Source organism: Malania oleifera, chromosome 4 (assembly GCF_029873635.1).
Source record: "Malania oleifera isolate guangnan ecotype guangnan chromosome 4, ASM2987363v1, whole genome shotgun sequence".
Lineage (NCBI taxonomy): Eukaryota > Viridiplantae > Streptophyta > Magnoliopsida > Santalales > Ximeniaceae > Malania > Malania oleifera.
This window is the reverse complement of record NC_080420.1, coordinates 23,702,860-23,726,201: the sequence shown is the minus strand read 5'-3', so window position 1 is coordinate 23,726,201 and position 23,342 is coordinate 23,702,860. Positions and strand designations below refer to the sequence as shown.

At 37.0% G+C, this 23,342-nt stretch overlaps 1 protein-coding gene across 2 annotated transcripts in view; it reads right to left on the bottom strand.

Annotated features, from left to right (window-relative positions):
* The window catches only part of LOC131154600 (ubiquitin receptor RAD23c-like), a 56,404-nt gene extending 38,209 nt beyond the window's left edge, over positions 1 to 18,195 (bottom strand). For both annotated transcript variants that reach the window (XM_058107517.1, XM_058107518.1), the window contains exons 1-2: positions 17,755 to 18,195; positions 8,480 to 8,641 (exon numbers count right to left, since the gene is read on the bottom strand). In XM_058107517.1, coding sequence (XP_057963500.1) covers positions 8,480 to 8,641; positions 17,755 to 17,820 — 228 coding nt within the window. In that variant the 5' untranslated portion in view covers positions 17,821 to 18,195. The remainder of the gene's footprint in view (positions 1 to 8,479; positions 8,642 to 17,754) is intronic.
* Positions 18,196 to 23,342: the final 5,147 nt, after the last annotated feature.

The window sequence follows — 23,342 nt, the reverse complement described above, 5'->3', positions numbered from 1 at the left end:
GCAACCGAAGCTCACGTTAATGACCAGGATCTTCCCATTGCTATTAGAAAAGGAACTAGAGAGTGCACAAAACAACCTTTATATCCTCTCTCACATTTCTTGTCTTTCAAAAAATTTTCACCATCCCATAGATCCTTCCTTGTTAGCTTAAACCAATGCCATCCCTACCATCCTATTCGAGGCTTTATCCAATGAGAAATGGAAACAAGCTATGAATGTGGAGATAGAGGCATTGGAAAAAAAAAAGAAACAAACCTAGGATTTGGTGAAATTTCCAGCAGGAAAGAAACCCGTGGGGAGTAAATGGGTTTACACTATGAAGTATAGAATAGATGGATCATTAGAGAGATACAAGGCAAGGTTACTAGCCAAGGGTTATACTCAAACCTATGGAAGTGACTACCTAGAGACTTTACTCTAGTTTTTTTTTTTTCCCACAAAATTGAAAAACTTTATTGATATGCCCTCACTTTTGGCGGAGGAAAACCGGGGTTACAAGACAAGCAATTGGGAGATTACAGATAATGAAATTAAAACCCTCCCAAAATACAACACCAACAACCAACCAAACCAAGACAACAAATCCAAACAATGCTAACTAAGAAACAAGTCTAAACAGGCCTAGATAAAATCAAAAACACTTTAAACAACTCTGAATCCACCAAACAAAACTCGAGAGTTGAACTAACGACGAAAGGAAATAAGACCCAACATATCCATCCTGAGTATACCTTTCAGAGAACGTGGTAAAAGATGATGTTCTCCATAGATGACATTATTTCCCATTTCTTCTTTAGCGAGAAAATCAACCGCACTATTGTCGTCCCTATATTGATGGATCACCATGAAGTTCACTCCTTCTAGTTTCGCCACGAGTTCCTCCCAAAAATCCCAAAGATACCACAAGGTACATCTACCTTTCCGAAGCCAATCAACAACAATTCGCGAGTCACTTTCAATAATGACATTAAAATAATGAAGTCGTTTGCACAAACGAATTCTTTCCATTATTGTTTTTAATTCGGCACTAATGTTCGTACCATTGCCAAAGTAGCTTGAAAAAATCGCTTTTGTCATGTCATGGCAATCCCGAATAATTCCTCAACCTCCTGAAGTACCCGGATTGCCCCTATAGCTCCCATCACAATTAAATTTTTATCCACCCTGCTGGAGGTTTAACCCATGAAATAATTTTCCCAGGCCTGTCGCAAACTCCCTGATGCTTAATTTGAAACTACTTCAAAATAATGTCCGACATCTTCAATTTTCGAAAAGAATTAGTGCTCTCAGCTATAGAACTAACCCAGAGACTTTGCTCCAGTTGCGAAGATGAACACTGTTACAATCTTGTTGTCTCTAGCAGGCTAATTATGGTTGGGACTTGCAGCAGTTTGATGTCAAGAATGCATTTTTGCATGGAGAGCTAGAGGAAGAAATTTATATGGAAGTCCTACCAGGTTATGGGAATAATTTGGCTGCTCATACTGTGTGCAAGCTAAAGAAAGCCTTGTATGGTCTTAAACAATCGCCACGGGCATGGTTTGGAAGGTTTGCAAGAGTTATGATGGCCATGGGATATAGACAAAGCCAAGAGGATCATACATTGTTCATTAAACACTGACCTTCGAAGGGAGTCACATCGCTCTTGGTATATGTCAATGATATAATAATGACGGGGGATGATGATAAGGAGCGACAGATTTTGAGTCAGTGTTTGGCTAAGGAGTTTGAGATCAAGGCGTTAGGGAGGCTGAAATATTTTCTTGGGATCGAGGTGGCTCACTCTAGACAAGACATTTTTATATCTCAGCAGAAGTATGTTAGGGATCTCCTAAAAGAAACCGGCGAGATGGTGTGCAAACCAGCAAGTAGTCCAATATATCCTAACCTTAAGACATGGAAAGGCAAAGGAGGATGCTGCTAATAGATAGAGAAATGTACTAATGCCTGGTAGGAAGACTCGTTTATCTGTATCAGACACGATCGGATATATATTATGCAGTGTGTGATTAGTCAATTTATGCATAGCCCGAACAAAGTCCATCTGCAGGCAGCTCACCGAGTGTTACGATACCTCAAAGGGACACCAGGAAAAGGTATTCTGTCTATAAAGGAACGAAAGGTTCGTTCTTAAGGCATTCACGAGATGCCGATTATGCTGGGTCAATTGTTGACAGAAGGTCGACCTCTAGATATTGCACTTTTCTTGGCGGAAATCTTGTGACGTGGAGGAGTAAGAAACAAAATGTGGTGGCTTGGTCCAGTGCATAGGCAGAATTCCGAGCAATGGCTCAAGGTGTATGTGAACTACTTTGGTTGAAGATTATCTTAGAAGACATGAAGATTAAGTGGGATGGTCCAATGAGACTCTATTGTGATAATAAGGCACAATCAGCATAGCTCAAAATCCAGTACAGCATGATTGGACAAAGCACATTGAAATTGATAGACACTTCATCAAAGAAAAGTTGGAGAGCGGATTGATTTGTACACCTTATGTGTCTAGACATGGCCAACTTGCTTATGTAGTTACCAATAGGTTAAGTAGTTCAATGTTTCAGAGTATTGTATCCAAGCTGGGAATGGAAAATACCTACTTGCCAGCTTAAGGGGGAGCGTAGGAAAACGTCTTTAATGACTTGTATTCTATACGTGTATAGTTAGCTATTTTAGGAAATTTTGTAACAGCCTGTATTCCTAGAATTAGGCTGATTTGGTTAGTTTCCTATTCTGTTCGAATATACCATAAATCATGGGATCTAATATAACCTAGTTAATTTTCCTTTTCTGCTGCTAGGGTTGATGTATATAGCTAAAGTTTTGTGTATTATTCGAAGAAAATGAAGAAAATTCTTCCACGAAGTGTTTCTCAGCATCTGTCAGGTTGCTTTTCTAATTTGCTAACTGTCCTTTAGATTTTTTAGAAATCTACTAGTTTGAAGATTAACTTCTCCAAGAGTGGTCTGGTGGGCCTTGGCTTCAATGTTTGACCCTTTTGTTAGGTATATGAGTTGTGCGGTTTTGAATTGGCCGATTATCTATTAGGTGTTCTCTTAGGTGGTAATCCTAATGTTGATTCTTTCTAGGATCTTGTTTTTGAGAGTGGCTAGGAGATTGGATGGGTGGAAAGGGGTGTTCTTCACCTTAGAGGGTTGGCTTACTCTTATTCATGCGTGTCTATCTTCCATTTAGTTGTATTATCTCTCTTTTTTTTTTAAGAATTCTGGTGATAGTGGCGTACAGGCTTGAGAAATTAGTGAGGGATTTCTTGTGGTTGAGTGGGGGAGAGAGTCAAAGGGATCACCTTGTAGGTTGGGAGACTGTGAGTAGGTCTTAAATGAACAGAGGTATAGGTCTTGGTAATTTGGTGTCCAAAAACATTTCTTTGGTGGGGAAATGGTTAAGGCAATTTCCTTTAGAATCTAATTCTCTTTGGCATAAGGTAATTCTCAGTAAATTTGGTCTTCTAAAAAATGGTTCGGATGCTAAAGTTGGGGTTAATATTACTCATGTGAGTCCTTGGAAGTTCATATCTCAGATTTATGATTATTTCTTTCCTAAAATCTAGTACATGGTGGGTAATGGGGAGCAAATTTGTTTCAAGGAGGACCTTTGGATTGGGGAGATGCCATTGGCTTTTGCCTTTCCCCATCTTAATCGAGTCTCTATTCTTCATGATACCCATTTCTAATTTTTTTCTTCTACAAGAGGATATCCGTTCTTCGAATTTCCATTCGGGAAAAACCTCAACGATAAAGAGATTGATGAGCTGGCCCTTTTAACCAGTTTGCTTGATTTTTTCACGTCCATTTGGGGAAACATAGAAGGGTTTGGATTTTAGATCCTTCTAAAGGTTTCTATTGTAAATCTTTTTTCCTCTTATTTGATTGCAACTATAATGAGGATCCTTTTGGTTTGCACTCTTTGATTTGGAATGCTAAAGCTCCCTCAAAAATAAAGCTTTTATTTGGACTGCGGTACTTGATAAAACTAATACTCAAGATGCGCTTTAGACGAGAAGGCCTAATAAGCCCTATCAATGGATGTATGTGTCCTTTGTTTGAGTAGTGGGGAGACTTGCTCACACTTGTTTCTTCATTGCCCCTTACTTGGGCTGTCTAGAATAAATTATTTGGTATATTTGGTGAAGACTAGACTTGTCCCTCCACTTTGAAGGCCTTTTGCTCTATCAAATTTAGATGTTTGGAAAAGGGAAGAATAGGAAAGCCTTGTGGTGCTGCACTATTGTGGCTTCTATTTGGTGTGTTTGGTTGGAGAGAAAAATGCCAGAATTTTCACACGGGTGGCCACAGCTAGTAATTTGGTTTGGAGTACAGTGGTTTATCTTGTGTCTTTCTGGGTGTCAGCAAATGGTTGTTTTCGTCATGTTCCTCCGGGAGACCTGCAACCACTGTTTGGCTTTGTTTCATTGACTTGGCTTTCAGATTATGATGATCTACTAATGTAATTTTTTTGCTATTGGTGTAAACCGAGGATTTCTTATGCTCCTGATTTCCTTTCTTGTCCACTTTTTTCTTTTGTCATACATTCATATCTCTTCTAATAAATTTCTGTTTATCAAAAAAAAACACTTTTTACATGGGAAATATAAAAGAATTTTTGTGAAGATTCACAAGGATGATGATGCATGCATTGAAAAGAAAAATCAAATTGAGACAACTCACAGCCCAAACAAATCCTCAATCCCAATTCAGAAACTCAAATTTGTATTAGCAATTCAAATCCACCCAGGGCCACATACTAAAAGTAAAGCAAAGTCAGGCTTAATATAATAAGTCAAACTTAACATGTGATGAAAGAGACTAAGGTAAAAAGAACATCATGAGGGGATAATTATATAACTGAAGTCAATAAATTGTACATGCACTCTTTTCTTATGCATCTTCATTTTTTTTTACACTTCACTGTTATAACTTTTCACACTTCTCATCACAATTCAATTACTTAAAAAGCGATAGCGATATTTTTGAAATTGGTGTAGACGAGGCCCTAGGAAGCCAACCACAGGATGGGTCCACTTGACCCTATTTGGAGGCCTATTTCTTTCTGAATAACAGGGTGTGTCCAGGGTTTGTTCAGTCCTAACTCCTAAACAAAATTACAATAGCGCTGCCTTCCAATCCCTTTTGAAGATCAGACAATGACACCCCCAAAAAAATCCGAAACTAATGTGATAAAAAAGGAGCACAAAAAAAAAAACTTTCTTCCAAACAAAATTAGGAGAATTGTTCTGATCTTTGAAAATTCTTGTCTTCCTCTTGAGACAAAGAATCCAGAATAATTCCAAAAGCCCTATTCTTCCTAAAAGCCCAAAAATTTACCAATAAAAAGTAAAACACATTCAGTGGGGCCACCAATCCTCGCTATAACAAGAAAACAAAGTGTTTCAAGGATACCTCACCACACAGCCATGAAGAAAAAGATTAATATGTTAGTCTTGTTAGCCTCACACAGCAGCAAATAGACATCTGGACTGAGAACTTTATAAGTCTTCTTATTATAGCAAGTCATTTGTAATAATCCTGTTGAGAACAAGGGCCCAGATGGAAGTCCAGATTTTGAAAAGAACTTTGTTTTCCAAACATCTTTATTCTAAGGGCTAGGATTTGAAGATTATATAAGATGATTTAAGAAAAACAAAAAAAAAACGACCTAGTAAAGAAAGAGCCAAAAGAATCCCTCCAAAGCCTTGGATCCTCCAAGAAAGAGAGGGAGAGAGAGAGAGAGAGGGGGGGATCCAACAACAACACAGCACATCCAAGAAAGAAGTAAGCTCATCAGCCTCTCTTTCATTGGGACTCAAGATGGAAACTCCAAGAAAGAAAGCCCCTCTAAAAAAGAGAAGAAAGCTGAAATTGGTGCATTATGATAAGTAGATAGACAAAACAAATGCAGCAGCAACAGCTCCAAAAATGTCTCACCCTGCCAACTATCCTCCAGGAACCGAATTCTATTACCATTACCCCTTCAAGACAAGTAAGAGAAAAGAAAAGACGAGCTACCTAGGAAATAAACTTCTAGGGGCTCACACAGGTAACGATGCTGCTCCATTAGTATCGCACTCATTCCAATGAATTCCATACTTGCTCTCAATAACCTGATGCCATAAGAAGTTAGACTCTAGAAGGAAACTCCAGAACCATTTGCATTTAATGAGATGTTTTCAGAAATCACATTGCTAAGCCCCAGTCATACCTCAGATTTAAGTCTCCTAACCACCTCCCAACTAACAAGGTGATCCCTCTCATCATACCTGAAACTATACCACAAGAGATAGCTAATAATTTTCTCCAAGGTCCCAACCACTCTAGCAAGGGTTCTAAAAAGGGATAAAAATAAATGGGAATATTGGAAAGGGAAGTGCTAATGCGAGTGATTCTGCCCCTCAACAAAAGATAAGCCCTATCCAAACCTTCCAATCTCCTCCCTACTCTCTCAATCACAAGATCCCAAAAGGGAGCCCACAAAGGTTTACCCCCAAAAGGAAGACCAAGATACGAAAAAAAGTTAAGCCAAGGAGTTGCATCCAGCTAAAGCCCTAAAACCAACCCTCTAGCTCCCTACCACACAAATTAACCCACCAAACCAATCTTGGACAAATTTATCTTCAACTTCGAAATCTTTTCAAAATAATAGACAAAAGAAGAACCTTGCTGAATTTCATTCTCTAGGAAGAAAATAGTCTCTGATGAGATACCATTACCTCCTCCCTCTCAAACAAAAGACCCCTAATCAACCCCAAGATCTAGAGCACAAAGAACCATCCTACTCAAACCATCTACCCTCTAAGTAAACAAAAAGGAGACAATGGATATCCATATCTTAAATCCTGAAAAACCCTAAACAAATTCCAAAGTTGACCATTAACAATCAATGACATATTAGCAGATGTAAGACACCGTCTTATCCAATTTAGCCACATAGTTCCAAAACCCTTCTTTCGCATCACCTTATCAAGGAAACCCCAATTTACCATGTCATAGGCTTTCTTAGAATCCAACTAGAAAATAACACCCTCCTTACCTCCTCCTCCGCACATCATCAAGTACCTCATAAATAAGAAAGCTATTTCTGGCCCACAATATGCAACACAAAGGGAAAAAGTTCTCCATGCATTTGGTTGATAGATAAAGAATACGAAGCAATAAAATCATATCAATATCCAATTGTGACCCTTCATGTGAGATTTAGAATCAAAACTTAATAAAATTAAGGTGATAATTCAAAATTCTTGCAAATTATTTCATTAAATTTCTTGTTTTCAAAAGTACGAGAGAGCAAATTCATAAATTCTCAAATTTGCACTCAACAACATCCAAAATCATTAAGAATATTAAAAAATTGTTTAGAGGTCAATCTTTGCCTCTTAAGAACTTCAAAGACACAAATGATTAGGAGATCAAATTTCTCCCTTAAATACTCAATCTTGACCTCAATAAGCATCCCAAACCAAAATTTCTTATTTTGCATTTGTAATTCCATAAAGTTTATCTCGTTGCTTCTTTTCCAAATTCAAAAATATCTTAATTTCTCATAATATTTGACATTGATATCCTGCTATTTAACTTACCAAGACATATAGCACATTTACCCATTCAGTTAGCACTTTAATGTCTTATACACAACAATGAAAGCCACGTCACAGTAATAGGCATTTCAGACACACAATGCATAATAAACAGTTGAGCATCATGAAAATTTTATAGTAGTAAATATATGTGTTTTACAAAACTAAACCTCTAAAGCCATTATCCAGCACCAAGGTCATTGATAATCAGCACTACAGTGATGGACATGTGATATGCAAATGCGTCCTTGCCTTTCATTTTATGTCCCTCTCCTTTCAATTATCTCACATCACACTGCTTCCTCATCTTGTCAATTATACAGATCACTCTCTTCAGAATCTGGGGTATGCTAGGATATATAACTTCCTTATCCTTATGGGCATGCCAGATTATTTGATAAATAATTGCCCAAATTTTGTTTTGCCTAGTTTTTATTATGTCAAAAGTATTCCTGGAATACACAGGGCTACTGTTAAAATAAATTTAAAATAACAGGCTGAATAGAACGCCATCATTGTTCAACAACTTTTGTAACAAACATGTAATTTTCACAATACATTAAAACAAAAACAAAACAAAACAAAAGATGTAAGACCATGAGCTGGGAACACAAGAAGCTAACAGTCACAAATGTGCAAGCACCCAAACAAAATGAATCTTAAAGTACGAAAGATCATGTCAACAAAAGGACATATGAACAAGTATCTATAAAATAAGATATCAATTTTGTGGTTTTAAGAAGAAATGCAGTAGGAAAAAAGAGGAAAAAAAAAAAAAAAACGCTTCAATTAGTTCAATTCTGCAAAAGACAAGAAAATTTTTAAATACAGTTGGAAAAAAAAAACACAAACAAACAAACTTCAATACAACCAAAGACAAGAAGATTTTACCTTTGTCAACATGATGACGACAAAACTATTTTCAGTAACTTTATTCTCTTCCAATGTTAGGCCATCTTTTAGAATTTTCCCTTGATGGATGAGCATTTGTTGTGATGCAGGATAAATATCAGATCCTTGAACCATTTCTATTTTTTTTTTCACATCAGCAACCTGAATAACCAACATTTCCAACGTATGAGACAGCTAATGGACCTAAGAACCATGCAAAAAAATATAAAACAGGTATACACCCAAAAATAAATTGAATTGTAACATGGTAGGTGGCAGTTTATTGACTTTATAAATTTAATATTAAATGCTCATCTAGGTTATTCCAATTACCAAATTACCATCACTTGGGATTTCAAACATCCACACCAAAAAATAAATAAATAAATAAAAATTCTCTTCATATGCTCAAATATTATTAGAGAAGGAAGTGAAAAAGAAGAAAAATGAGAATAAAAATTTTTTTTCGATAGTGAAAGAAGAATTTCATTAATAGAATAAGAATATGAAGGCCAGAGAGTAAGACATCTCCTTAACGTGGTCTGGAAAATCCAGATACAAAACACAAATAAACAACCTGAAAACAGAAAAACAAGAGAAAAACCATCACGAATCTAACACTCCCAACACAACCCCAATCGCGCTAAATATCAGAAAAGCTCACCACCTTAAAATTCCCCAGACCCCCACACACCAAATAAAAAGGAGAATAAAAATAAACATGACAAAAGTAGGGTCTTGGGCTCACAGCATAGGTAAGAGAGAAAGAAAGAGAAAAAGCTTGTCCTTGGACTGATCATTCCTTTCCTTTGGAGAGATTTTCCTAGATGGCTAAGGTTTCTTTAAAAATAAGGCTTTTAAATGGAGCTTCGATCTCAATATGATAAACAATAGTGAGTGTTTGCAGATTAGGAGGCCCAATAAGAATTTATACCATGATACCTGTTATTATGTATGCAAAACAATGATGATCGCTCAATCCATTTCTACATTGCCCTCTTGTGTTGGTGGCTTTCAATTCACTTTTTAGCATTTTTTAGCAAAGCTGGGTTTAGCTGGATTCCATAAGAAGTTTCTTCTTTTGAAGCATTGGGATTCTTGGCGAAGGAAGGAGTGAGTGATTTTGAGGGATTGTGCATCATTTGCTCTTATTCCGTGCAGGGAAGAAAATGTTAGGATTATCAAAGATGATTTCCTTCCTTGTTATGGGAGAGGGAAAGAGAGGCGTTCTTTTCTTCATGTTGATCTTCTGCTGCTAGCACTATGCAGTATTCCTTCTAACTCACATCAAGCTGGAAGGCTTTCGCTTTTTTTTTATTATTATTATTGGTCTATTTCCTAATTTTTCTTCTTATCCTGGCAAGCTCAGAATTCATCTATGGAGTCCAAAACTTCACATGGAAGTTAAGCAGGGTGTTACATGCAGCAAGGGTTGGATGGTGGGTAAGTGTGCTTTACTGTGTATTCTTCTGTCTAAGAGAAGGGGCGAGAAAAGGACAAAATGATTCAAAATTTTTCTGTCAAGCTAGGAGTTCATCTACAGAGTCCAACTTCATACAGGACGTGAGCTGGGTGTTTATGTAGCATGGGTTAATTGTTGGGTAGGTGTGCTTTTGTGTGTCTGTTTCTAAGAGAAGGGGCAAGAGAGAGCACAAAATCCTTCCAAATTTTATTCTAAAACTCATTTTTCACTATATAGTCCTAACTTTCAAGGCCTAGTTATGAACATCTTAGAATTTTAAACACAGAAACAAAGCTTATAGCCGCAAGCATGGGTTGGTTGGTGGGTAGGTGTGCTTTCGCATGTACGCTTCTGCCTAGGAGAAGGGGCGAGAGAGAGCAGAAAAACCTTCAAAATTTTATTCTAAAATCCATTTCTAACTTTGTAGTCCAAACTAATACAAGTAGGCATATAACAGTAAATACAATCAAAATGGTAACATGCTATATCTAAGATTAATTACTAAAGATACTTTTCTGTTGAGTTAACAGACATTCCCCTTTGCTCCTCTGGCGAAGTTATTCGCCGTCGAGTTGATACATGTTTCTGCCGTCCTATCTCTGCTCCTCCAGTAAAGTTATTGGCATCACTCTGTCATCAAGTTGACAAATGATTTATCTACGATTCTCTGGTGAAATTACTTTGCCGTCAAGTCGACAAACAGTTTTGCTACTCCAGCAAAGATGGTAAGCTTAATAGGTTTGGATTGGTGGTAGAACAAGGGAGCTCAGTTGTACTTTAGACAATAAGTTTTCTTCCTTTTTTCGGGCAATGGCGATTTTTTCAAAATTACAGAAAATAAAGCAAAATGATTTTAACATTTTTTTCGTTCCACGGAAGAAAGAACATGGCTTACTGCACATTTACATTGTTTTATCTTCACCAAAACTTAGAATCCATGGGTGAAGACCCTTAGGGCACAAAACCATTTCCTTATCCTTAGATTGAGAGCCAACAACTTCGGCAAATTCATTCCCCTAGAGAAGATCCCATACAAAGGCACAATACAGATGATATGTATTCCAGAAGGGAAGGAGGCAGGGGGATGGATGAGTTTCTATGGAATTGTGAAAGGAATTCAGAAGGAAAGGGAGCAGAAACAGGTTACAGAAAAGTTGTACCCAATTATGTGTTGCATGGGTTGTGGATCTTCAAACTTAAGACTAATAGCTGGGAATATTAAACAGCATCTCAGCGAGAGTAACCAGACTACCATGGGGTTAGGAGAAGCAAGATGTCAGAATGTTTCCAGCAAAGGACAGATGATGAAGAACTCCAGCAAGGGAATCCAAGAAAGGAAACAAAGGGAAGGAAGGAATGAACCTATTCTAGGAAAGTTCGACCGTACCTTGAATAGGGAGAGTAATGATAGATTTCACCGCTAGAATTACGGATTTCCTCAACGTAATCTGCGTAATTACAGGGGAAGATTTTTCCCGGGCAATCCTCGTATATTTAGAAGAGAAGAAGACACTGATTTTAAATGGACCAAAAGGATAACTTCAGAGTGAATAACTTCAGTCAGCCTAAACCAGCAAATTCTAGGCCCAATAAAGGCAAAGAAACCTACTGCCAAGTGTTGAAAACAGGGTTAGAGGGTATGGGCTCTTTTGAGGCCCAAACAGAAATTCACAGACTACGCCTTCATTGGGTTGGGAGGTAATCAGGCATTTGTACATTTCAGTGGGCAGAAGCCCTCTTCTTCACATGAATGTTTCATTTGGGCCTGAAAGAATGATAAGGAAAGCAGATCTACAGTTTGGTTGGAAAAATTACATTTTGGTGAAGAAGACACAGGGGAACAAGAGGGTAGAGGGAGATTCAGAAATGCAGCAAATAAGGTGCCTGACAGGGAGATGGAAGAGACTCCGACTGTCTAAAAGAACAGATAGCGGTCAAAATTTTTGGATAGGCTGGCAAAAGCATAGAACAGGTGAAGATGAAAATGGGAGGAAAGTTTTCATGACAAGAAAAAGGGAAAAGAGGCTGTGGACTCATGGAATTGAAGGACGAGTTTGTCTGATTTTATGGAAGATTGGGAAGAGTCGATATCCTTATTTGATCTTGAAGCCAATGACTAAAAATGATGAATTGAGAAGAGAAAATGAAGAAGGGACAAGGCTGAAGGTAGAATCTTTTAAAGGATGGAGAAATTGACACAGGCTTAAGCTCAAGGTCTCCATCATTAGTAGATCTTTGTCTTGGTCAGGGTTCGGGAATTCAAGTTTCGGATGTTGCTAGGAACTCAAGAGGAATCAGCCTCTCCATAGCTACTAAAGATTCTAACTCTCTCAAAAAATCCAAACCATCTAGTTCTCTCTTCTAATCGCCAATCCATCGAATAAGCATTTGGAAAGCAACAATCTAGGAGCAAGCTTGGAGAACATTGCAACTTTTACAAGTAACCATTATAACTTTGTATCTTCCCATATTAACTCTTGGTTTATTGAAGTGCGATGAGGAGTTAGAATTTGGGAGAAACCAAAATATCGTTGACCTGTTGGGGGATGAGAGAGAAAACCAGAGGGCCGAAGAATTTCTTGTTGATTTGGGTTTTCCCTTGATAGCTCCCTCTAGGGAATTGGTTAGGCTCAAGAAGAAGAGAATAGGAGAGGAAAGCAGATAAATAAGTTGAGAAAAAGTTAGATTAGCAACCTTAATAGACAGGGGGTAGATGATTGGGGTTGATAGTGTAACCAAATGAAGATTTTCTCCTAGCACATTAGAGGTCTAGGCGGGTTAGAAAAGAGAAGAGATGTTAGAAACTTGGTGAATAGAGTGAATCCTAATATCGTGTTTTTATAGGAGTCTAAATTAGGTGAGGTGGATTCTTTTGTTTCTAGGACTGTTTTAGATCATCTCTACCCTCCTTAGGGGCTTTAGGGCGTCAAATTGTGACTTGGGATTGTGTCTTGTAAGGATTTTTTATTATGCTCCTTCTCTTTCTTTGTGCTACTTGAGATTTAGGGGGCTGGGATCAGTGGTTTATTTCTATTTACAGCCCTACACTACACTCCCCGAAGAGTGGTTTTTTAAAAGAGTAGGCTAGCCTATATAGGCCTTTGTTATCCCTAGTGGATGGTAGGGGGTGACTTCAATGTTATCAAAACTTCTAGGGAGAAGTTTGGGGGATCAAGGGTGACAAGTAGTATGAGATCTTTTGACTCCTCCATTAGGGATATTGGTTCGAGGAATGTCCTTTTGAATAATGGTAGTTTCACCTGGATGGCTAGTAGGGACAAATAAGTGTCACTCGCATTGGTAATTCCTTTTTTTTTTTTAACTAATTCTTGGGAAGATTTGTTTCAAATATTGTGCAAGAGGTGTTGGTTAGCCCTACCCCTAATCATTACCCATTCCTCTTTGGGCTTCAATCCTATTCAATTGGGATCGATGTTTGCTAGATTTGAGAACATGCGACTTTCTCACCCTTCTTTTCATCATACCATAAGAACTTGGTGGAAAAAGTATTTTGTTCAAGGGTGGGAGTGTTTTAAACTTATGGGGAAATTGAGTTCTATCAAATGTAAGCTTAAGAGTTGGAACAAAGAAGTGTTTGAGGATAACAAGGAGAGAAAAAACAATATTTTAAGTAGTTTGGATAGATTGGAAGGGTATGGCCTTCTGGAGGAGGAAGATAAAAAGAAAGGAGTTTTCCTTCATAATGATCTTGAGGTGCTTTTATTGAGGGAATAAAGGAGTTGGCATCAAAAGTGAGGGTAAGTTAAGTAAGAGAAGGAAACTGTAATTCTAGGATTTTGCATAGGGTGGCCAACGGGAGGAGGAGGAGGAGGAGAATTCTTATTAACAAGTTAGAGGTAGAGTCGAGGAAGGTGGTGACAAGTAATAACAAATTGGGGATGGGACCACTGATTTGTTTTTTCAAAAGGTTTATATACTGATGAGTGAAAGAATATACTAATGGAAGATGGGTAAGATTGGAGTGGAGTCCAATTGGGGATAAGGGAACTAAAGTGGTTAGAGAGGCCTTTTGATTTGGAGGAAGTTAGAAAGGAAGTGTTTAATATGGATAGACACAAAGCACTAGGTCTAGACAGCTTTACAATGACTTTCTTTTAGGATAGTCAGGAAGTGTTGAAACAAGATATTATGGAGTTTTCTTAGGGGTCTCAAAGGGGAGGAGTCATGTGTAAGAGTATCAACTCTACTTTCATTACTCACATCCCGAAAAAGGATAGGTACAAGAGGGTGAAGGATTTTAGCCTATTAATTTGGTTGTTGGTGTTTATAAAGTGTTTTCTAAGGTTCGTTCAAGGGGGGTGGAAGAGTTGTTGGGGCATACGGCGGCCTTGACCCAATCTGCTTTAGTAATCTGCTTTTGTGAAGAGACAAACAACAATCTTAGATGCAGTTTTTGTAGCAAAAGAGGTGGTAGGGGATGCAAGGAGGGGAGGCAAAAAGGAATTTATTTTTAATTGGATTTTGTAAAAGCATATGACATGGTCAATTGGAGTTTTTCATAGAAATTTATTCAGAAAAAAAAGGAGTCGAGAATCTTTGGTGCAAGTGGATATGTGGGTGTCTCAGCTCTACTAATATGTCGATGATTGTTAATGGGAAGTCCAGGGATTGATTTGGTGTATCAAGAGGGTTAAGGCAAGGAGACCCATTGTCCCCTTTTTGTTTACTCTGGTTGTAGATGTTCTAGTAGGATGATTTTGAGCCTAGGACCTAGGGATTATTATGGCTTGTCTATAAGAGGGGAGGGGGTGGAGATGTCTCATCTTCACTTAGAGTCTTCGAGAAAATCTCGGGGCTGAAGATTAATCTTTCTATAAGCAGTACAGCAAGTATTAATTTGTGTAATAGGGAGCTTAAGATATTTATATCTTTAGCAGGTTGTGAGTCTTTCGCTTGGCTTTTGTCTTATCTTGGTCTTCCTTTACAGGGCAACCTTTTCTCAAACACTTTTTAGGACCTGGTGATTGAGAGAGTGGACAAAAGATTAGAGGGGCTGAAGAGGGCTTGTCTTTCACTAGGAGCTAAAATCACCCTCCATAATGCCTCCTTAGCTAATATTACTATTTCTTTTCTATCCTTTTCCGAAATTCCCTCTATAGGGTGACTGGAGAGTTGGAGAAGATTATAACAAAGCTCCTATGGTCTGGTACTGGTGAGAATAAAAAGGATCATTTAGTTGGTTAGAATGTTAAGAGGCATAAGTCAAAAAGGGGTTTGAGGCTTGGTAATGTGGTTTCTAAGAACATATTCTTAACAGGGAAATGGTTATGGCGGTTTCCCTTAGAATCTAATTCCCTATTGCATAGGGTAATAAAGAGCAAATACGGAATACATGAGAATGGAAGGGGTACCAAAGAGAGTGGTAATGCCACTCATGCATGTCCTTTGAAGTTTGTTTAATAGGTTGCTAGCCTTTTCTTTACTCTCGCTCATTTTAAGGCAGGTAATGGAGATAAAATTCAATTCTAGGAGGAAAATACGTCAGTGAGTCCTTGCCAGTGTTGTTGGTACAACATTTATTTAGACTTTCCACTGTTCACAATGCATCAATTTCAAAGTTTTATCCTTTTAAGGGGGTCTCTCTCTTTCTTGGGATTTTCATTTCTTTAAAAGTCTTAATGGAAGAGAGGTTGGTGAGCAGTGAGCTAACTCTTTTGTTGGGTGTATTGGATTCTTTCATGCCAAATTCACAAGGGGATACAACGCTTTAGATAAGGGACGCTTCATGGTCTCTCTCTTCAGTCTTTCTTTTCCCATCTCATAAAATCCACAAATCCTTGCCCTTTCCTCTTACACAAAGCTATTTGGAAAGAAAGGATCCCTTTTAAAATATGGGCCTTCTTCTGGACTTTAATTCTTAATAAAGATATAAGTGGAACAATTTTTTTCCGTACTCTCGTGAGGTTTGTGTGGTTTGATCTACAATTCTAGATTTTTTGAAGATGAAGTTTTGGGGTTTTTGGAAGAAGTAGAGAGAAAGAGCCAGATACTTTGGGGCTTTATTGTTTTTACAATCTTGTGGTCACTTTAGCTAGAAAGAAATGCTAGAGTTTTTAGAGATCAAGAATTCTCCAAGATTGCTATTGGAGAAAGTTATTTTTCTTGCTTCTTTCTTTTGGGGTTTTTGGAGGTCTTTTGCTTTCCAATATTCAAAGGGATTGGAAGGCAAATTTGATGTAATTTGTTAGTTTTTTTCCTTTTCTTCTTTAGCATTTTTCTTGGAGGATTTCTTATTCATCTCATCGTAATTATGTTTCTTTTTAATACACTTGTTTTATTATCTAAAAAAATGCATAATCACTATAAATAGCATGGTTGTTAAAATCGCAATCTAGATGGCCTACTTTACTAAAACAATGCCTACTTTACTAAAACAATCTTAATCCTACATAGGATCACAAATTGGCACAATCTAGTAGGATCAGTAGGATTGGTGGGATCGGTAGAATACTAGAATCATAGTAGGATCATGAGAAACAGGAAAATATGGAATATTACTATTTTGACTGCAACATCCATGGTCATGAGAAATAGGAAAAAAGTGCTTTTGAAATAATTAGAATTGTAGATTATATAAGGAACACAGTTAAACAATGCGATGCCCTATGGCCTTGAGAACGAAATGACCAAGTTAAATCCCACAATAAGAGTATATAAGGAAGAGATTCAATAAGAAGTAGCAGCAAATGAACAGTTGATCCCAGTGGGGAATTTAATAAATTTCAAAAGGTCTCTGCAGAAAAATTAAGTGCAAAGAAATAGCAACATAGGAGTATTTTAAGCCATAAAATAGGAAATTAATCAATGTTCACATAGTTTTTAAGGGTCACAGCATTGGCCACAAATGGGGAATTATATATCATTACGTTACAAAGCTGAGTGCATTCTATGGGGAAATAAGTAACTAGATTATACAAGTAAGTTTGATTTTAAAAACGAAGTTCACTAATATAGATACAAGCATTCAATTACCTTCAATATTTTAAGATAATAAAAAAGCCTAACTGATAGTTACTTTTCAGATAGGCAAAGTAAGTGCTCACTATCTGACTTTGTAAGCTAGTTTCCAAACAAATAAGAGCAATTGAGATGATTTAGGGGCATTCAGAAGGTATCAAAAGGAGCAGTCAATTAAGTTAAGCTCACTACGCTGGTTAAAAATTAAGAGACTGGCCCATTGAGGGATTAACAGGCAATCAAGTGTAGGCTAAAAAAACAGAGGAGAAAATAACCCCTAGTGCTACCTTCTTATCCGATGATGCAGTCATTATGTTTATCAGTTAATGTATCTACAACTACAACATGGTGACTCAAAAATAAAAGGATGTCCATAGCGCATGGATACAATGATGAGAAATCAACTGCCCACATGCACAAGGCGTCAACAATAAAATCAAGTGTAATATCCAAGTCTGGAAGTTCACATGGCTAACCAATTCAAGAAGCTGTGTCGATGTATTCCTTTATAAAGTGCGAAAACCAACCGCCTTAACACAAAAAAAAAAAAAAAAATACAGAAAAAGAAAAGAAATTAAGCCCAAACCAAGGCAAGATTCACCATTTTCCGCAATAATTCCACTGCATAGCAAAAGAAGAACACACACAAGTTGTGAAACCTAAACTTCAATGAGTAGCGCCAAACATTAACATCAAATTATACACAAATAACCAAACCCAAATCTTTTTATCAATTTGGAGCAAACGGCGACACGGGAGAGCAAAAGTCAAGACGACAATCAAACAATTGTGATCATCCGAGAACAGAAATGAAGAGGCGAGGGAAGAATCGAACCCTGTCTTGCGGTTCCACTTCGAGATCGAAGTGAGTACCCTTCAGTGTCTTCACGAAAATCTTCATCCTCTTCGCCGTACAGCCTGGATTTTCCTGCGACTGCAAGGATAATCTTCCCCGATCCGCGCGACGATACCTTAGACACTAGAGAGAAAAAGTGAAAGCAGAGTAGGGGAAGAAGCCTAAAGCGCAAGTAAGAACAAACCCCGACCCCAGGAAACCCAATTTGTGTGTGAACTATTTATCTTCCACGCGATTCTGAGGCATCGCCGCGAACGCGACTCTAAGATAGCCCTTTTTATGGGGGTGCGGTGCTTGTCACGTATTTATGAGCGACTTTTTTTCAAACAAAAATTAAAACGAAAAAGAGAGAGGGGGCTAAATGTTTGTGTCTGACGGGGACGCCATCGTGTTTATCCTCTCCTTTGGTGTTGCCTTGATGCGTTTCTCAGGAAATTACACCATTCCTCATTTAATCTCGGAATAATTTTTAAATTTATTTATAAGATTTATTTAATAAATAAGTCAAGTTTCAACGTCAATAAGTTTGACTCATTTTAATTTGTGAACAATTTGATTACAGGTCGGATCAAACTCAGTTAATAAACTTAGATTATGATTACTTATACACTCATTTAACAAAATTATAGTGGATTTAAAAATACGAATAGTCTTGGTGTAGGCTTGCTTAATTCAAACTGCATAACATGAATTAAGTGACAAGAATAATATAAAAGTCCAGTAAGCTTGCTTAGTGAGAACTATTCATAAGAGCTTTTTTTCATTTTTTTTCTTCTTTTTTTTTTTTTTTTTTAACCTTAGCCCTTTGGAACCTTCCACTTCTTTCAGCCATAGATTCCAAATGAACCAATTTTTCTATGATCAACTTGTTCATTTCGTTCATTTACGTAATCAACGAACTTGAACAAGCATATCAAAGTTCGAGCTAAGGAAAAAAAAAAATCTAATGAATGAGTCTAAGCATGACGAAACTCGACTCGACTCGACTCATTTGCACCCCAACTTATCTCTACTACTATTAATCAAAAATAGTTTTAAGTTTGTAATTATTTTTTAATTCATTCGTCCTTCCTAGAATGTTCCTTAATATATAAGTTATTTCTAATTAAAATATTTCAAAATTATGAGTGTATAAGTGATTTAGTAAATTAAATTTCATTTCAAAAAATTTAGAAAAAAATTATAGCTTTTATATTCATTTTTTAACTCCTTATTATCACTAAACAGCTTTCTTCTTCAACTATCTTTCTATAAAACTCCATCAAGGACCATCAAATTTTACAAATTATCTCTTGAAAAAGATCAATATGTAATATTGTATTTTACCAAATAATTTCACAAATTAAAATATTTCAAAACTTAGTATTGTATTCCAACTTTAATCATGCAAGAACACAACTATCTGCTCCCTTTTTTATGGCAAAAAATAACAAAGGGATATTTCATAGAATATAGGTTTTTAATAAAAGATGGATCGAGTGGTTAATGGAGTGTTTCATCTTAACTTTTTATTTAGTTCTAGTTAATGGTGAATCAAAAGTAACCATTTGTTGACATTCATAATCCAATACAAAAGGAGAGAGAAAGGAGAGGTACAATTGCTGCCCAAGAGGCAAGCCTAATTTCCATTGAATACAATTTTACCTAAATAATATGATGCAAAGACTAAAGTGTCCCTACTTAAATATATATATTATCTAACATCCCCCTCAAACTTACGATGGCACACCAAGAAGCATCGAGAGTTTGCCGAGTAGAAATTGGAAACGACTAATAGTGTGAGACTTTGTGAAGAAGTCAGTCAACTACATAGTAGAGGAAACGAATGAGAGAGAGATGGTACCAAGGCAAAGATGATGACGTGTGAGATGACAATCAATTTTAAAATTCTTAGTGCGTTCATGAAAGACAAAGTTATGAACAATCTAAATAGCACTGGTGTTGTCACAATACATAGGAGTGGGTTCAGCAAATAAGACACCCATGTTGGCAAGTAACCAACGCAATCAAACTATTTCAGCAGTAGTAGAAGTCATGGCAAGATACTCAGCCTCAGTAGAAGAACGAGAAACTATAGATTGCTTCTTGCTTTTCTAGGAAATGAGAGAGTCACCAAGAAAAATACATAAACCAGTTGTAGACTTGCGGCCTGTAGGATCTTCTGCCCAATCAGCATCAGAGTAAGCATAAAGTTCTAAAGTAGATGTAGAAGGGAGTAATATACTATGATACAATGTCCCTCTGATATAACGTAAGATATGAAGAACAGCAGCCCAATGGATCATAATGCGAGAGGAGACAAACTGACTTACAATATGAACTGCATATGTAATATCAGGTTGAGTGATGGAGGGATATACCAAACAACCAACAATAGTACAATATAGAGTTGGATCTACCAATGGAACCTCATCATAAAAGGTATAATGAACATTGAGTTTAAGAAGAGTTTCTACAATTCGAGTATCAGTAAGACAGGCTTTTTGAATGACGTATGCTACATATTTAGACTAAGAGATGAGATAACCTTTAGAAGAATAGGCTACCACAATGCCAAGAAAGTATCTCAAGGGTCCCAAATCTTTCATTTCAAAGTGGTGGTGGAGCTCTGGTTTCAACTTTGCAATCCCATATGTATCATCTCTAGTTAAAATCATATCATCTATATAAAGAAGGAGAATAATACTCCTAACAGATGTAAAACAAGTAAACAAAGTAGAATCATGATCACTTGAGCAGAAACCAAAAAAGCAAAGCTCTTAAGACATACAAAGCTTTTCTCAATCTACATACCTCCCATGGATGATGAGAAACACCAGGGGCAAAGACATATAAACAGTCTCTTTGAGATCCCCTTTTAAGAAGGCATTCTTTACATCTAACTGTGAGAGGTTCCAGTGGTTAATAGAAGCTCCTGCAATCAAAGTACGTACAGATGTCATCTTAGCAACTGGTGCAAATTTCTCCTCATAATCAAAACCAACTTTTTGAGTAAACCCTTTTGCAACCAAACGAGCCTTATATCTTTCAACAGAACCATCAGACTTAGTTTTTATCTTGTATACCCAACGATATCCCACTACCGTTTTACCAGGAGGAAGAGGTACCAACTCCCACATGTTGGTCTTATATAGAGCAACAAGTGCTTCCTTTATAGCCTATTGCCAACTAGGGTTGCCAAATAGGGTCAAAAGTTGCCTCCTTATAGGAAGCAGACTCACAATGAGAATGAAGAGAAACTAAAAAAGTAGCAAAACTAGAAAAATAACAAGAATTAGATGTAAGAACATATGAATCAAAATGAGAATGGAGCTTAAGAAGTCGCGTTGGATAATAAGAAGATGCAAGGTCGACATGATCGGAAAATGAAGAGGAGTCTGCTAAGGAGGATGGGGGATTTGTACCTGCAGAAGAAAATGAAGGACAGGGAGAATAAATGGGAGCAGCTAGGGAAGATTTTGAATCAATAGCACAAGTAAATGGATCAATATTTGCAAGATCAGACTTATTTAAGTTGCTAGAACTCGTTGGAATATAGAAGAAAGGAATGTGTTCAAGAAATGTGACGTGACAAGAAACACAAAGTTTTTGTATTTCTGGATCATAATAACGATATCCTTTTTGTCCATCACCATAACCAAAAAACACACACATAGAGGATCGTGCTAACAACTTAGAACGCTTAATATGAGGACGAAGGACAAAGCATGTGCAACCAAATACTCTCAAATGAAAATACTCTGGAGCCTTACCATACAATTTCTCATAAGGAGAGACTCCCAAAGTAAGAGCATTTGGAATTCTATTAATCAAGTATGTGGCAGTAAGAACTGCTTCCCCCTATAAAACTTTGAGAACTACCAGAAAGGAAAAGGGATCAAGTGGTCTCAATGATGTGTCTATGTTTTCCTTCAGCCACACCATTTTACTCTAGAGTGTCTGTGCACGATGATTGGTGTATGATGCCATCAAAGGTGAATAGGATGGAAAACTCAATTGAATTATATCCCCCCCCCCCCAAATCGCACCCGAAACACTTAATGACAGCTGAATGTTGTGTTTGAACCAAGGCACAAAACATTTTATAGATGCTAATGAAATCAGAACTTTTTTTTCATAAGATCTGTCTAAGAAAAATGAGTATAATCATCAATGAAAGAGACATAATATCGGGACCCTCCCTTTGTGGTAATAGGAGCTGGTCCCTAAACATAAGAATGAATCAGATCAAAGGGTGCAAGAGACACTGATGTACTTTTATTAAAGGGCAAAGTAGAGAATTTCGCAAGCTTACAACCACTACAATCAGAAATTTCATGAGAAGATAAATTTCCTAATACTTCTGTGGAAGCCAAAAATCTCATTCTAGAACTAGAAACATGTCCAAGGCGTGAATGCCATAAATAAAAATTAGAAAAATTTGAACTCAAACGAAATGAAGACAAATCAATACTAGAACCAACAAATTCTTTGACCTAAAGCTCTTCTAACACATACAATCCCCTCTTCCTACGACCTATCCCAATCAACTTCTTGGAATGTGGATCTTGCACAAAACATAAGGTTGGAGTAAAGTAAACATAGTATCTATAATCAAATAGTTAACTAATAGAAATCAAATTCAATGAAAGATGAGGAATACAATAAACATCTTAAAGACAAAAACAAGATGAAATGATGGTACTAATACCCACCAATGGCATTGGGGTACTATTGATAGCTAAAACAGATGAAGTTGTCAAGGTAGAAGATATTGGTGTAAATATAAAGATATCATTTGAAATATGGTAATTAGCACCTGAATCAAATCCAAGTGGACGAAGACATACCTGTAGTGGATGAAAAGGACAAACCTATGGAGGGATAAATAGATAAGGCATTAGGCTCTAATGTAGAAAGAAGCTTCTACAACTGCTTTATAATAATAGATAGTGTAGGGACAGTGGGAGACAACTCTTCTAATGATGTAGTGGTTGCAGTGTGATAATGCCTAGGCTTTGAAGCCTGTTGCTATCCCTTACATAGTAATAATGGACATTGAGCTTTCTAATAACCCTTCTTCTTGCAAAAATTACACTCATCAATGACAACTGTCTGACATCGATTTTGACCATTGGAAGATTGCTTAGATGAGACAGTCAAAACAGTTTGAGTAGGAACTGGGAGAAGACCTTTACCCATATATGACTTGAGACACACTTCCTCTGCCATTAGTTTACTAACAACTGAATCAATAGAGGGAAGAAGTCTCCAATGAAGGATAGGACCACAAAGTGCCTCAAATTCATCTCGAAGTGCCATAAAAAACTAAAAAGGTCGTTGTTCCTCTCTATAAGTGCAGTAAGACTTATTCAAACTAAGATTTGCAAGTTTAGTTAGTGTCAATTCATCCCAAAAACTAGTCATAAAAGTGTCAATTACTGAATATTTTGATCTCCTTGCCTTGCTACTCTAATACCCATCTCTAACTTATATCATTTAGCGAAATTGGATTGCGTTTAGAACTTGCTAAATAATCCTAAACTTGCTTAGCTGTAAAAAATTTGGCTAGCTGCATACCAATGGAC